The 15718-nt window shown below is 43.3% G+C and overlaps 2 protein-coding genes and 1 long non-coding RNA gene across 7 annotated transcripts in view; 1 reads left to right on the top strand and 2 right to left on the bottom strand.

The window, feature by feature from the left end:
• STK31 (serine/threonine kinase 31) overlaps positions 1 to 1388 on the bottom strand; it is a 38086-nt gene extending 36698 nt beyond the window's left edge. The window contains exon 1 of one of the 4 annotated variants that reach the window (XM_081881932.1): positions 1260 to 1388. Coding sequence is in view for 1 of the 4 variants with exons in the window: in XM_081881930.1 (XP_081738056.1) it covers positions 500 to 539 (40 nt within the window). In the remaining 3 variants the exon portion in view is untranslated. The other 3 variants (XM_081881931.1, XM_081881930.1, XM_081881933.1) reach the window with 3 other exon arrangements.
• Positions 1 to 13724, top strand: part of LOC309325837 — a 122026-nt gene extending 108302 nt beyond the window's left edge. The window contains exon 2 of the long non-coding RNA XR_014150059.1: positions 12854 to 13724. This is a non-coding gene — a long non-coding RNA (uncharacterized lncRNA). The remainder of the gene's footprint in view (positions 1 to 12853) is intronic.
• FAM221A (family with sequence similarity 221 member A) lies at positions 3660 to 12517 on the bottom strand. 2 transcript variants are annotated; one of them, XM_081833868.1, is made up of 7 exons: positions 12213 to 12517; positions 11146 to 11319; positions 9636 to 9826; positions 8827 to 9033; positions 6929 to 7042; positions 4919 to 5007; positions 3660 to 3746 (listed from the first exon to the last, which is right to left on the bottom strand). In XM_081833868.1, the coding sequence occupies exons 1-7, from the start codon at positions 12275 to 12277 to the stop codon at positions 3684 to 3686; spliced, it is 903 nt and encodes a 300-aa protein (XP_081689994.1). In that variant the 5' UTR covers positions 12278 to 12517; the 3' UTR covers positions 3660 to 3683. The 2 variants fall into 2 exon arrangements, with proteins under 2 accessions (XP_081689994.1, XP_081689995.1); XM_081833869.1 differs by lacking the exon at positions 12213 to 12517 and adding an exon at positions 11781 to 12116.
• Positions 13725 to 15718: the final 1994 nt, after the last annotated feature.

The following is a 15718-nucleotide window of genomic DNA, read 5'->3' as shown; positions in this document are numbered from 1 at the left end:
CACGGTCACTTATGGACTCCTTGTTAAAACCGTGTTTATGGATAAAGCATACTCGGCTACGAGTTATCACCAAAGAAGAAGACCCAATAATTCCTTTCCATCTTGTATTTCTCCCTTCCCACCCCAAATAATAATCCTATAATTTTATTAATTTCTATGTCCTAAGTCTATTCCTAAACCTACAACATACAGCAAGGACGGTACGTGTAAAAATGTGAGCTGTCAGGTCTCCTCCACACCCAAGTTTTACCACATGTGTGAATACACCACAAAAGGCTTTAGCCTCTCCCCCGCCGCCGCTGCCCCTGAAACCCGAGGATGTTAATATTGGCTGGCCTCTCTTTCAAGAGAGCCGTCAGGTTTGAAGATAAACATTAGTTCAAGTGGGGGGGGGCTGCAAAGCGCTCTATAAATGCAAAAAAACCTGCCGTCCACCTGCCTCAAAACACACCCACCCACCCCTCACATATTTAAGATTCAAAGGAAAGCAGAAGCACACGGTAACAGGCCAGTTTTCCCCTCAGAGGAAGCCTTTCCATAATCTGGCCCTTGGAAGAAGACGCCCCGCCATTTTGCTAAGGCTCGACGCCACTTACGCGTCGCCCTCGGCCGCCTCCTCCTCTTGCTCCCTCTGTCCGTCCAGGAGCGCACCAACTCTTATGAATGGCACAGAACCTTAAGCGAGAAGCGGAGTCGGCGGAAAAGTCACAGAAAGACACCCCCCCCCCTCCGCGCAAGGCACCAGCAAGCGCAAACTTGCACCCTTTGCAAGCCACGCGGCGGCCGACGATAGTTGGGAGGATGGACCCGCGCGGGCTTCGTAAGACTTGCGCGCTTTCATAGGCCCCGCTGCGCCTCCTGTTGGCGCACAGGCGCGTTGAGACGCAAAAGAAATAGTAATAATAATTTAAAAGTGCCAGGGCGCTCGACGGTGCTGCTGGACGGCATTGAACCCCCGCTGATTTCAGTGGGACTTACTCCCGCAGGTTTCAGTTTGCGCAGGGAAAGGAGGAGCAGTACTGAACGCAGCGACTTTGGAGAAACAAACACGCGTATGATCTAGCTGCGATCCTAGGCACTTAAGCGACTTTTTTATGTTGTGAACCGCCCTGAGATCCAAGAAGGAAAGGCGGTATATATAAATTTAATAAATAACACTTAAGTTGCTGTGGGGGCGGGGGGACATGGCTGGTGCAATAAATGTTGAATTCCTACACATGCGAATTCAGAAATGCATTTTTTAAGACTTTCTTAGTTACCCCTTGAGACCCGGATCCCTATACCGAGTTAAGCGCGGACAAACCACTTGAATCAATATTTGATTTCAAACAGCGATGCTACGCCGTCGTGCAAACAAATCCCAGGGTGGGTCTACCTGAAAGCTAACACAGGCATTGGCAGATATCTGACACCTGAATGCGAAGGATCGCCACGCTGAGTGGAAAGATTACAGGACGCACCATTAAAGCTGAAACACAGGACGATCAGTACACAGCGTCTTTAGGGAGACATGCAATTGAACTATGTGCTTACAGAATCTAAAGGGGTTTGCAACCCGATCTTTCTTATGCCTGTTTACTGGGAGGTCGCCTTGTTCTTTTCACTTGTTCTTTTCAAGCGGTTTTCCTCATAACGTGACTTGCGCTCCTTGAAAGGGCAAGTAGTAAAACCTCCTTTCTTCCCATCCATATGCATGGACTATGTAGTTTCTCTCTGAACAAAAGCTTCTGAATCAAAGCCCAACACTTGGTTGGGCCATGTATTCGCTGTTCCACAGGACTTTCCCCACCACACACATGTCAAAAGGATCTGTAGCAGAACTGGAGAACTTTGAGCCCTTAGTTTGTTGTTAAGACTCCAACCACCATCACCCCCAGCCAGTATGGCCAATGGTCTAGGGTTGTGGGAGTTGTAGTCTCAACATCTGGAAGGCATAGGATGTCCATATCTGATATATAGTGCGAGGGTTGAGAACCTCAGACCTGGGGGCCAAATGTGGTCCTCTTCTTCTACACTGAGCCTAGGGGGTGTTGCAACTATGATGTGTCGAATTGGGAAGAACGGAAAGCGAGATACAGGAGGTGCTGATTTTTGGTCTTGCACAGACCACTGCTGAAATTTGAAATACCGAAGTCTGCCTCTGGCCACATCCCTCACGATTTTATACCCAGTGTTTTTTGCCTGGCTGGAATGTGTCCTTCAACTCTGAAAAATGCCTCTTGCTGGTGTGGATGGAGGATAGAGTGTGGGTGAGTGTAAAAACTAGTCTGGACAAGGGTAAAATGTACATTTGTTGTTCTACCCACTTTTGCCTCTGGTCCCCACTCACCACTGGAACATGGCCCTGTCTTAAAAAGAGTTCTGCGCTACAGAGTAAAAGAGAAGATAAAATGTACTTTATGAAGTGCACTGATTGATAATGACTGTACTATACAGTGGTACCTTGGTTCCCAAACGGCTTCGTTGACAAACAAATTGGCTCCTAAACACCGCAAACCCGGAAGTGTTCCGGTTTGTGAATGTTTTTCGGAAGCCGAACGTTCATTTTGGGTGCCGGCATTGTTTCCGGGGCCAATCAGCCAATCAGAAGCCGTGCCTTGTTTCCAAATGTTTTGGAAGTCAAACAGACTTCCAGAACACATTGAGTTCGAGAACCGAGGTACCACTGTATTAACAAATTCATAGAAGTGCTTCTAACAGTGCACCCCTAAGCACACTTACTCGGAGGCAAGTGTGAGCACACTCAATGAGATTTACTTCTGAAATAAACAGTTTAGGATCACACTGTCAGGCTGTCGTTCTAAAAGAAGTTGGGCTGCAAGCCTAATTCCATTTACCTTGAATCCAATTGGAATTCAAACTGAAATAATACTAACACCAATAAGAATGCTTCTGAGTAGACGTAGTTAAGGATTGTACTGTTAGGTATAAGTTTAACTGAACCAAGTAGGACTTGTTTCAAGTAAATTAAATGTGTACAATTCGGCTCCACATATCTGGTATGTCAACATTTCTGCTGTATAGCTTTATGTTAAACCTAGTTAGTTTTCTTCAGCCTCTAATTACTGGTCATAAACCTGTAGCTATCAGCAGGTGGCTATCAAACAAGCTCACTTCTTAGTATTATCTCATCCTGTTTTGCTCAATAAAGTATACCGCCGGATTGCTTATTGTTCACTGTATTTTTAATGTTAATTCCTTTCATAGGATGAAAATCATAACCATAACAGTCTAATTTTATGAGTATTTTCACCCCTTGCTGTCCTTTGAAATCCAGAGTTTTTATCACTGGTAGCTTGATATTTTTATTAGAAATAGACAATGATAACATTTTAAAACTTTAAAGGAAATAAAACAAATCACCCTTTGACTGGTGTAAATTTATGTAGAAGAAAAGAAGCTCCAAACAGCTAAAAGAACAGGGATATAATTTTATTATTTGATCTCTGTATTCAAACATGTTTTGCTGATGCTTAACATGTGAGTGAGAAAACCATTGTCCTTGGCATATTCTATCTAGCTGGATGACATTATTTTTGCTTCCATGCCTAGAAAGAAATAGATGTACTACCACATATTATCTTATAGAAAAATCTTCACATACTGAATTCATTAAAGAAAACTTATCTAAACACTAATAAATCACAATGAATAAAAAATGTATTCTTTTGTTTTATTGGTTATCATGAATTTTTTGTCACTGGACGCTTTCCTTTCTGTTTTGCAGCAGCCTTTTCTTGCTTCAGCTGTGATGAAAAAGAAAAAAGAAAAAATTAAAATACATTCACTTATAAAATAACTTCTTTTGACTTAAAGACCTAGCCAATTATAAAACAAAGCAGCTTCAAGGAGTGAGCTACGCTCATTTTCCTGCCAAATTTCACGTTGCCTGTACTTAGCTGCAGCCAACCTAAATCCAGCCACTTTTCTACGCTATTAGCATTAATGCCATTTCTCATTGTGAGCCACTCTGGTGTGCTATATACTTTCTGGTTTCTTCCTTCTTTTCACCACTTCTTTTCACAGTTGAAGTAGTTGGCCACTAGAGAGCAAAACCAAGATTGGAGTACAGTGGACCCACCAGATATGAACTTAATTTGTTCTGGGGGTCCCTATGTACCCCAAAAAGTCAGCATCTAGAGGCACTGTTTCTGCACACGCACGCAGCGCAATAGAGCGCTTCTGCACATGTGTGTGTGGCAAAACCCAAAAGTTACATTACCCGAAGGTAATGTAACCCGGGGGTCCACTGTAATGTTGAGACAGCAATAGGAGATGGAGGGAGCACAAGGAAAAAATAATCATTATTGCTATAATTAATTTATTCATTTGCTGCTTAATGCCCAGATGGTTTACAAAACATGAAATCGTAACTGCACAACATTGTTATAAATACAGACCATTTTAAAAAATACACCATAATTAAAATATACAATAAAACAATCCCCTTAAAACAGCACAGCAATTAAAACAACAGGCTCTGGCCAAGAGATCAAGTGAATGCTTGGGTAAGCAGGTATGTCTTCAAAAGCTGGTGGAATGCCAAGACAGAGGAGGCCTCTCATATTTCAGCAGGGAAATTATGCCACAATACCAGTGCCACCAGGGAAAAAGCCCACTTCAGCGTCACCACAAGCCAATCCTAAGCAAACTTACCACAGGAAACCATTGCTCTCGGTAAATCCATTTGACCAGTTTGCGGTGTTTATTTGCTTAAATTTCTATCACTTAATAAATTATGAGAAACCTGATATTTCCTTCTCTACAACCACATTTGATTCTGAGATACCAATATAATGCCCTAACATATTTTAACAAAGTTATAAAGAAATTAAAAATGTCTCACATTCAGCAAAAGCGGGTTATCTTCAACTTTAAAGAAACGCTTTTTCTTTAAACTACGTATGCAATGGCTTACCCGGTCCTGATACTGTCTTTCAAAATAAGCCATGTCATCTTCATCGGGTCTTCTTAAAGAGGCAATTTGCATTGCTGTACTTGCACCTCCTTAAAAGCAACATACTTTTAATTAGATAAATTCTAGAATTGTATCTGGGCAATTTCAAATGTAACTCATACTCAAGTAGATCAAGGGGTCTTCTATGTTGAGTATGGCTCAAGTGGATACCATCTCTTTTTCCAGAGCTTCTCAGATCAGAATGTATTAAAATTTCATTTCATTAGAATTTCGTAAGCATACTTACTGGAAAGCAAGGCTCCCTGAAATCAATTGAATTTACAACCAAATAAACATGCTTAGCACCTCTAATCTCTCCTGTAATCACACTTGCCAGCACGCGAAATTGAAAAGATAACTGCCATCTTGAATCAGTTTGTTTGACAAGAGAATATGTGTAAATAAGGTTCATTCCTACTTTTGACTTGCCCTCATTGTTCAATCCTTAGTACGTCAAACCAAAACATACTAGCAAATGCACCAAGCCCACCTCAAGCACCTATTTATAGCACCTCAAATACCTATTTAGAGGAACAGCATCAATGAGAAAATGTATCCCAAGTTTAACACCAGACATAGTAAGGTAAAAAAGGTAAAGGTAAAGAACCCCCTGGACGGTTAAGTTCAGTCAAAGGTGGCTATGGGGTTGCGGCGCTCATCTCTCTTTCAGGCCGAGAGAGCCGGCGTTTGTCCACCGACAGCTTTCTGGGTCATGTGGCCAGCATGACTAAACCACTTCTGGCACAACGGGACACTGTGATGGAAGCCAGAGCACACGGAAACGCTGTTTACCTTCCTGCCACAGCGATACCTATTTATCTACTTGCACTGGTGTGCTTTTGAACTGCTAGGTTGGCAGGAGCTGGGACAGAGTAACGGCAGCTCACCCCATTGGGCAGATTCGAACCGCTGACTTTCTGATCAGCAAGCCCAAGAGGCTCAGTGGTTTAGACCACAACGCCACCCGTGTCCCTACCAGGCATAGTAGTTTCTCTCAGACCCTCTGTCATCTCCCTCTCCTCTTCCATCAACTCCCTGGACTCCAACAGTACAGGGAATCCTGGAAGAAAGCTTATTCTCGTTGTCAGGACACAGGAACTGTATTATGTACTCTCAGCCCTCAGGAGATCACCTACACCCCCTTGCTCTCTGCCAGAGTACCCTACCAAGTCTTCATTACGCTCTGCCTAGAGTGACTTGAGTTTTCTTTTTCTGTTGAATTTGCACAAAATGACTAATGCACAGTTTGGGTTGGCCCAGAATGTTCTACCACTTGAGGCAAAACAGAAAATGGCGCCGCCCCTTCCACCGCCACCGCCCTCCCCACCATCTCTTCCGCCTGAGGCAACCGGAGGCAGCCCTGGGAAACCTTGGCATGCTGAAGGTGGCAGGGGAGAATACAGTGGTACCTCAGGTTACAGGCACTTCAGGTTACAGACTACGCTAACGCAGAAATAGTATCTCGGGTTAAGAACTTTGCTTCAGGATGAGAACAGAAATCGTGCTCCCGTGGCGCAGCGGCAGCAGGAGGCCCCATTAGCTAAAGTGGTGTTTCAGGTTAAGAACAGCTTCAGGTTAAGAACAGACCTCCAGAACGAATTAAGTTCTTAAGAAGAAGAAGAAGAAGAGTTTGGATTTGATATCCCGCTTTATCCCTACCCTATGGAGTTTCAAAGCGGCTAACATTCTCCTTTCCCTTCCTCCCCCACAACAAACACTCTGTGAGGTGAGTGGGGCTGAGAGACTTCAAAGAAGTGTATCTGGCCCAAGATCACCCAGCAGCTGCATGTGGAGGAGTGAAGACCCAAACCCAGTTCCCCAGATTACGAGTCTACCACTCTTAACCACTACACCACACTGGCTTAACCCGAGGTACCACTGTAATGGAGGCTGGAGAAGAACAAGCAGTGGTGGGGTATTTTAATCAGGCAACACATTGACTACTTAAAGAAAGAAAAGTAATTCCATTACCATCTGTTAACTGGGGGCGTCCTTGCGTGGAACTAGAAGGTCCCTGCAATGCTTTTAGGAAGGGATGATCCATGTTGGTTACAGGAGATTCTAGGAACTCGATGGAAGGTGCTCCTTAAAATGAAACCAGCAGTTTAGGGAGAAGAAATCCAAATTAACCAGAAACATGAAGAATTGCAGCCACTGATGAAAAACAAATTTAAAATGTTGCTGATTCAGTAAGATGATCAAGAAGCAAGTCCAACCAAGTTAGCCAACTCTGTCCTGAAAAAAAAATGTGGTGATCTACCACGGATATATAAAATGGCACCCTGAATGGAAGACCAGTTATTGGTCTCATTTAAAAAACACTGAGCATTTTAGAATTATACCTCATGTTATTAAATTAAAACAAATATTTGAAAATATAGATAAAAGCATAACGAAAATGGATGTGTGCTAGATTTGTTACTTTGGCTGTGGAAGGAGCTAAGTGTAATATGCCCATGGCTAAGATTTATCACTTGCTGTCTGCCTATGTTCTGTTAATTTGCAGCTGATGTTTCCTATTTTGTTGGTGGTGGTATTCAGCATTTAATTATTATATTGTTTCATGTGCAATTCCTCCCTGGGGTCATTTGAAATGGGGGGGGGGAGTTATAAATTGTGCAGGGAGGAGCTGTGGTCACAGGCTGTGCCGCATTTTAAAAGAAAGCACCAATCACATTAAGCCTGGAAGAGCAAGGGCAGTCATGATAGTTGCTACAAAATGGGCCGGGATTCCAAACCTTGTATTTCTTTAAGAAGAAGGGGGCAACATCCTGCTGCTATAGTTTCCAAGTCATCTTCAGGTACAGCTCCCTGTACTACAGTCAATACTCAAGGCTACAAAAATGTGGATAAGAATGACAAGACCCCCTCTGTGTCAGAGCCCTTGCAACAGATACAAATGATAAAATCAGGGGTCAGCAAACCTTTTCAGCAGGGGGCTGGTCCACTGTCCCTCAGACCTTGTGGGGCGCCGGACTATATTTTGAAGGGAAAAAATGAACAAATTCCTATACCCCACAGACACCCAGAGACACATTTTAAATAAAATGACACATTCTACTCATGTAAAAACACGCTGATTCCCGAACAGTCAGCGGGCTGGATTTAGAAGGCGAATGGGCCGGATCCGGCCCCCGGGCCTTAGTTTGTCTACCCATGATAAAAATGCACTCTTCATCAGTGCCATTATCTGCTTTTCCAGGACACAGTAGGCTCTAGGAGAAATCCATAGATCTGTACCTGTTTCGAGAGGATGAACAGTACTTTACCCAAAAAAGACACAGCAAGTCCCCCATGAGTACTTGTTTTCTTTGGAATCAGTTTCAGGTTATTTATTATTTTACTTTATCATTTGTCCCCAGCTTCCAAACTGATATGGGGTTAAAATGCCAAGAAATATAGAGTGGTAGTCACCCAAGTTTTACTCAGATATTTGAAATGAATTAAAACAACTAAATTATCAATGTCAAGAGGTTCACAATGAGTAAAATTTAGTTAAAAACCACCCATAGATTTGGGGATCATCAGAGTGGCCACACCCAACTTCAAAGCTCCAGATTATCTCTTCCAATGGCTTCTTATGAATGTTAAACTGCATGGTGGTAAGGCCAAGGCTTGAGGGGTACCACAGGTCAAATCCCACAGCGCTGACCTAGTCTTTCCAACTGCACATTGCTAGGAAAAACATACCATTCATTCTGTGGGGCACCAGACTACTGGATTGGTACCTCTGCACCTATATTTATAATTTAAAACTATACAGACGTCGCAATCTGGTTAAATTATCTGATACACTTTGGAACTATCAATAAAACAAAAAACAGATAGATGTAAATTCAATTTTTCATTTCAAGTCCCCCAATTCTTACCTATCCCACTGTCATCAAGTCTCATGTATCCTTCTGCTAGTGAACTAAAGCCAGTTAGTCCTCCCATGGCGGCATATGGGACATCTTGCCCCACTGGTTTTCCTTGGGTTAAGCGTTCCTCTTTTGTTTCCACTACTGTTTCATGAGCATATGTTGGCTGCCCACATCCACAAGTAAAGCAACTGTGAAACCCTGAACATTTGGAACCTAATTCAAAACATTTTTAAGACAGCATCAGATAGACCAAAATATTTGACTCCCTTTCACTCAGTGGCAGTTTTGTTTGAGTATTTCCTCTCTGTAGCACCAACTACACAAACAATTGCTACAGCTGGAAACAGCTTAATAGGATGCGTAAGTTTATTATTGTATGTCCAGGGCAGACATGGCGTAAATCTAAGGCCTACAATATTTTGAGATCATAAATACTATTTATTCAACCAGTACAATGAAACATATTTAAACAATAATGTGCAGATAGACTCTACTTATACAGAAAGCTGCCAGTGGTAGGAAAAGTATCCTTCAAAAAGCCCATGTTCAGACTCCCAGATACGGAAGTAGTATCAATCAGGAAATGGTTTAATAGTATGCAAATTAAACAGATTTGGAATGTGAAATACAATGTTGAGCTTGCATGCTGGATATGAGTTTTCTAGTTACAGAAGCCAGAACATTTTCATTAGTACTCTCCACACCTACAAATATACATGGTTATAGTATCACACAATGCCTCAAGGGACATATCTGTGTAATGAAAAGCTGCTACACTTACATATGACATGCTTATTTATCCAAAACTCACTTACATGTGTTGCATGGAAACCCAGGTGCCGCACTGTGCTGATCAGCAAAGTGCTTACATCTACAGCGGATGGGCTGAGTCCCATTGAGAGGAATGAAGTTATAAGATTTGCATGGGCAGTGGCCCACCCGACAGGGTAAAGAAATAGGACGTTCCTTTGGGATCTCTTCAAAGTCTGTTTTGTGTTGTTTATACCTGGGGGAAGGGAAATGTAAACATACTATTCAGTGATCATTTGCTTTATTTATTTATCATTTATTTAGAGAATTTGTACCCTACTCTTCAGGCAAAAAGGCAGACCCAGAGCGGCATACATGAAATCAAAACAAGGCACGCCCTACTTAAATTCTTATATTATTATTATTATTATTTTAAATACATTGCACAAGTGGGAAAGGACAAGGAGGAAAAAGAGAAATAAAACTCAGGCATTAATTTCTAGACGACTGTTCCTATATTGGGCAGCTGGCACAGTTCAGAGGCAGGAGGTGGAGTGGGGCCTCTAACAAAGCAGATGTGATGAGCCCGGCTTCCTGTCTCTCCCACTGAGGCCGCCTGATGGAATGGCTACTCCCAGATGATGGTTGAAGGGATGGGGAGACCTGATGGAGGTGGCCTGTCGCAGCAGAACTGATTGAGTGAGCCCTGCTTCCCCGCTGTCCCACTGCTGGAAGGGCTGTCCCCAGACAACAGTTGAACTATTTAAAAAATATTATTCAAAGCAATCATGTCCCAATCTTTTATGAATGGGACCAGGTTCAATAAACCACTTGATGAGGTTGCCACCAACCCAGCCTCTCTCTCGAATCTTCTGGCACATAGAAAATTTCTATGGTAGTGAGTCAGTCTTTTACTGTGTGCTAGTCTTGCCGAGAAAAATTATTGCTGCTTCTTCAAAGCCATGACTGAAATAAGTCTGAACATTACATGTGCCGGGGGGAAATGAAGGCGCATTGTAATGTTAAAGCCATCGGTAATGTTAACCAAGGTTTATAAACCAATAACAAACTGTGGCTTACAAGCATGGTTTGTTTGTGGTTAATAAACCATGGTTAAGGTGCTGGGCTGGACGTTCGTGTTAAACCATCATTTAGTAAGCAATTGTCTATAAACTGTAGCTTAGCATTATGTGGACCATGGCAGAGGGGGAATCACAGTAAAATATTTAGACACTTAAATCTGTAGACCTGACCAGGGAACCTACCATTCAAATTATTTGGAATATACCTTTGAATGTCATCCCAAGGTACTTGAAACTCAACCTGAAGGTGCTCTTTCTTTTCCATTTTTGATGCCTTTATAATTTATATGGAATATTATGAAACAATTTTCCTGATCTAAGAAATATTCTAAACCACCCTGTGATCCTTGGATGAAAGGCAGTACAGTAATTTAAGAAATAAAAATAAATGCTTCCTAAAGCTTTGAAAGCCATAAGTTCTCAAGCTAACTGCACAACAAAAAAATACTTCCGTTGAACAGGAAATGTCTATGTAGGGCACAGAATGCCTCACCTGTGAGTACAAAAACATGGGGTTTCGGGGCCCACAAGTTTGCAGTCCATGCCAGTTGGTGATCTCCAGCTCACAAACAGTCTGTTTTGTAACCGTATAGGTAACATTTTTTTCTTGTACTTTTCATATTCTTCCGGAGTAAAAAGTTTCCCTCCATCATCTTCGCCTACAATTCTACGAAGAAGCATTGCATGTTTAATTACAAACATCAATGTTCTGATAACACACATACAAAAATGAAGACTGTTGAAATGGCTGTGCTTGGGAGACAGGAGAAAGTGAAGAGACAATTTTGGAAAGCCTAGACTAGAAAATGTTTGCCGGGTGTTCTATTTCTGCTGATATCTATGTCCCAACATCGAAACAGTGCTACGATCCTCGGCATATTTCATGGAACATTCCCATTTAACTGCCTCTAACTGGAGGAAGCGGTTGAGGGCTTCATTCTTTAAAAAGACTATAAATCATAAAGTTTAAACATGTATACCATACGACTTCATATCCTAGGACCTAGTCACTCACACCTTAAACTAAGACCTATAATCGATTTCAACTCACCACAATTAGATTCGGATGGATTAAATATTCTTTCAAATTCTTAACAATCAGAGGCTAGCCCTGTTAAAGGCACCCACCTTGTCAAAGCAAGACTGGTGCCCCACGGACAGCTCTCTTATGTGTTCTGCTCGCTGATTGATTGTGGGGGGAAAGAAAAAACCTCAAAGCGTCTTACAAAGAGATCAAACAATAAAACCATGCCTAGCCGGCGCATCGCTCAGGAGTATCACGCTTAGTAGTGAAGAAGGCAGGTTGCCAGGATCTGTGCGGAAAGACGGTCCTTTAGGTTGCTCGGGGTGAAGGACGTGCCCTTTGCACATGCTCAGAGGGCCCCTCGTGAGTTTTGGGTTTTCCGAGCGAAAAGACTTCGAGCCCCAGCAAAAAGTGGAGAAGACCTGAGCGGAGCGTCCCGTCCCCTCGGCCCGCTACCTACGCAGTGGCGATCGCCGCAAGCGATCCCCTCCTTTCCCCCCCCCCGGCGGCCTTTCGCCCCCCTCGGTCCCGCTCACCTCTTGTATTCCAGGTATTCGTCTATGGCCGCGGCGGCCCCCGGTTGCAAAGTCAGCCGCTCCATGGCCGGGGCCGGCGCCGGGGTGAGCCGTCCCCGCGGCCGGATTTCCCTACCGAAAGAGGGAGACACGCGGCGGCGAGGACTGAAGGGCCTCGCGGGAGACAAAGAGGCGGCCCTTCCCTTTCCCTTCCCCGCCACCGGGAGAGGCGGCTGCTTCGCCAACCCTCGCCGTTTGTTGGGTCTCTAAGCGACGGTTCTAAGCGCGCCTTTCGGAGGCGGCTTTTGCTTTTTGCTGGCGGGGTGAGAACTCGCGCCTCGCTAACTCCCCCTCGATAGTTCGAACTTAACCCAGTTTAATATTATTATATGCAATCCTAAGGCCCCAAATATAAATATTCATAAATGCACACGTATCTGAATATATAAACCATGTGTCTTGAGAGCAATCCTGAAGCCATTTTGACCTCAAATACTGTATTCCTCTGCGGTTAAGGGAGGCAAATGGGGAAAGCCTTCCCGTTTTCTCCCCACCCCCACCCCCCACTCCCCGCTTACAAATCCTGACAAATCCTGTTTTAAGAGCGTCTTTGTGTATGAATAGGGCGAGCCTGTGGCCTGGATTCAGGTCAAGTAAAAAAGTAATAGTGATCACAAAAGGATTGCCCAGGCAATGCAATCAGGGACCATTCTTAGGTATCCTGGTGGACCGGATTTCTGCTGTAGACCCACCTATGATGTATGTGTGATGATTTTGGGGTGCTCTTTGGCTAAGTGGGTTGGGCAATGTCAAAAGGTTCCTGCACACTTTTATTCAGGGTCTCTCCCTTCATGGAAGGAGGGGAAGGGAACTCTGTTGCAACAGAAAACCAAGTATCTGCCTTGCTTTCCGCTGGATCCTGCCTCCATCCATTCTTCTCTGACCGATCATGGACTTAGGGGACCCATGGAATCCCTTGGGGAGTTGGGGCAGCAAAAGCCAAACCCCAATTTTTACATCAATACACACAGAGAGTGTTTTAATCCATTTTAAAAGATGGCTCACACTGTTAAGTTGTGGGTGAACATATCAGACGACACAGTGATTCTTCAAACAGCTCTTGTTTATTCACAGGCCAGAACTGAACTGAAGGGTTCAGCCAGCCTGCTTATATAGAGCTCCACTAGAACGCAACAGCAACCATTTTCTGTAACTATCCAATCACTGAATGTCACTTTCGATCCCTTATTTGCATATGTGGACCTGAACTATCTACAGTATCCCCCTGCTGGCCCAGGGTGAGAACTTTAGTACATAACACACACCACTTCAGTTGTGCTGCAGACTTGGAATTTTAAACTCTCAAGGTAACAGCAAAACACTTGGACCTGAGGAACGGAATCTGAACTCAGCTCGCTGCCCTCACTCATGGTTTTTGGACCCCAGGGATCTGGTGGCAACACCCTCAGCCTTGCAACCTCTTGTGTCTCCAGGTAGCTGCTACCACCCTTATACACTGGAGAGAGAGACAGAGAGAGGGAGGAAAGAAAGAAAGAAAGAAAGAAAGAAAGAAAGAAAGAAAGAAAGAAAGAAAGCCCTGCAGCCTAAAAAACCTTGTAGCCATTTTGTGAGGGATTTTTGACTAAAGTGTCCTCTGGCTTGATTGCAAGGAAAATTATCACAGGGGACCGGGGTGGGGTTCCCCTCCTGCCTGGCCACTGGCAGTGTTGGTTGAGGCTGTCCTTGCCCTCCCTGAAAGCATTCTTCACTCCAGATCAGGTCTAGGAGCAGAGCTGGTGACGATGTCCTGCTATAAACATTTAGTAATGTCTCATTATTTACATTTGTTGAGACTAACAGCAGAAGACGTGGCTCTTGATTATTTTGATATTTCACCTTTTATAGTAAGCTCTCCATACAATTCATTAATACACAAATAATGCCGCCTCCCCCCCCCCAAAAAAAAATAAAGCTAGAGAAAGAACACAGAACCAAAACATTAGTTTAGGTTTCTCTGTAACATATCCAGGAAAAAAGACAAGCTGCTTTTAAAGTAAAAAGGAGCTCGCCTCCTCAAGTGTGAGAGTTGCTGTGTGAAAAACTTTAACAAAAGTGTTGTATTTATTTTGCACACAGTTCTCTTAACTTCCAGTTCAACCCGTCTCTCATAATAGGCCTCGGCCCAGTATACCTGAAGGGGCATCTCCACCCCCCATCTTTCAGCCTGGACACTGAGGTCAGGCTCCGAGGGCCTTCTGGCAGTTCCCTCCCTGCGAGATGTGAGGTTACAGGGAACCAGGCAGAGGGCCTTCTCGGTGGTGGCACCCTCCCGTCAGATGTCAAGGAAATAAACAACTATCTGACTTTTAGAAGACATCTGAAGGCAGCCCTGTTTAGGGAATTTGTTATGTTTGATGTTGTCGCTTTTTTATTATTAATATTCTGTTGGGAGCAGCCCAGTATTTATCATTATTGTTATTATTATTTAATGTAGCTGAATGCTGCAAGATTTAGGACAGATGAAACAAAGTGCTTCTTCATCCCATGCATAAACTACAGAATTCACCCCACAATATGTGGTAACAGCCACTAACTTGGAGAATTAGACAAATTCATGAAGAATAAAGCTTCAAATGGCTACTAGCTATGATGGCTATGATCTACATCCAATGTTGTATAGCATACTTTCGGAGTCACTAGTGGGAAAGAGTACAATGGCACTCAAAACCTCCTTACAGACTTTCCATAGGCATCTGGCTGAGCAATATGAGAAAAGAATTCTAGACTAGATGGGCGTTTGGCCTTGATCCATCAGGTCTGCTCCTGTATATGACTAGTGGAGAATGTCACACAGCAAAGAGAAATTCTGCATCAAACTTTCAAAGGCGGTAGATAAATGGGTAGACTCATTACATAATGGATTCTTGTATGTTCCCTTATCCTCATGTTAAGGGATAGACTGTCCCGTAGCTTGTGAAAATGTACTTTGAATCAAGTCCCAATTAAATTTACTGACCAAAAAAAGTTTCAGGAGGCTTAGAAATGTATGTGCTCAGGAATGTAGCCTTATGATATAATCCTGTGAAATGTATACAGTGGTACCTCGGGTTAAGTACTTAATTCATTCCGGAGGTCCGTACTTAACCTGAAACTGTTCTTAACCTGAAGCACCACTTTAGCTAATGGGGCCTCCTGCTGCCACCGCGCCGCCGGAGCATGATTTCTGTTCTCATCCTGAAGCAAAGTTCTTAACCTGAAGCACTATTTCTGGGTTAGCAGAGTCTGTAACCTGAAGCGTATGTAACCTAAAGCATATGTAACCCGAGGTACCACTGTATTCCAAAGCTAGCCTCGCTGAGTTTAGCAAGGATTATTCCTAGGTTTACTTCTGAGTAGAATAGAATATACCATTAGTGTTTTTATTTATCAAGTTTAAAACATGTAGAAAGCAACCACAGATTTTCATTTTGTACAAAATCATGAATACACTCCTACTGAGGATAAGAACTTACTGGACACTCAAAACC

This window comes from Podarcis erhardii, assembly GCF_964252035.2.
Source record: "Podarcis erhardii genome assembly, chromosome: 12".
In the NCBI taxonomy this organism is placed as follows: Eukaryota; Metazoa; Chordata; class Lepidosauria; order Squamata; family Lacertidae; genus Podarcis; species Podarcis erhardii.
The sequence above is the reverse complement of the archived record's forward strand: the minus strand, read 5'-3'. Positions and strand labels throughout refer to the sequence as shown.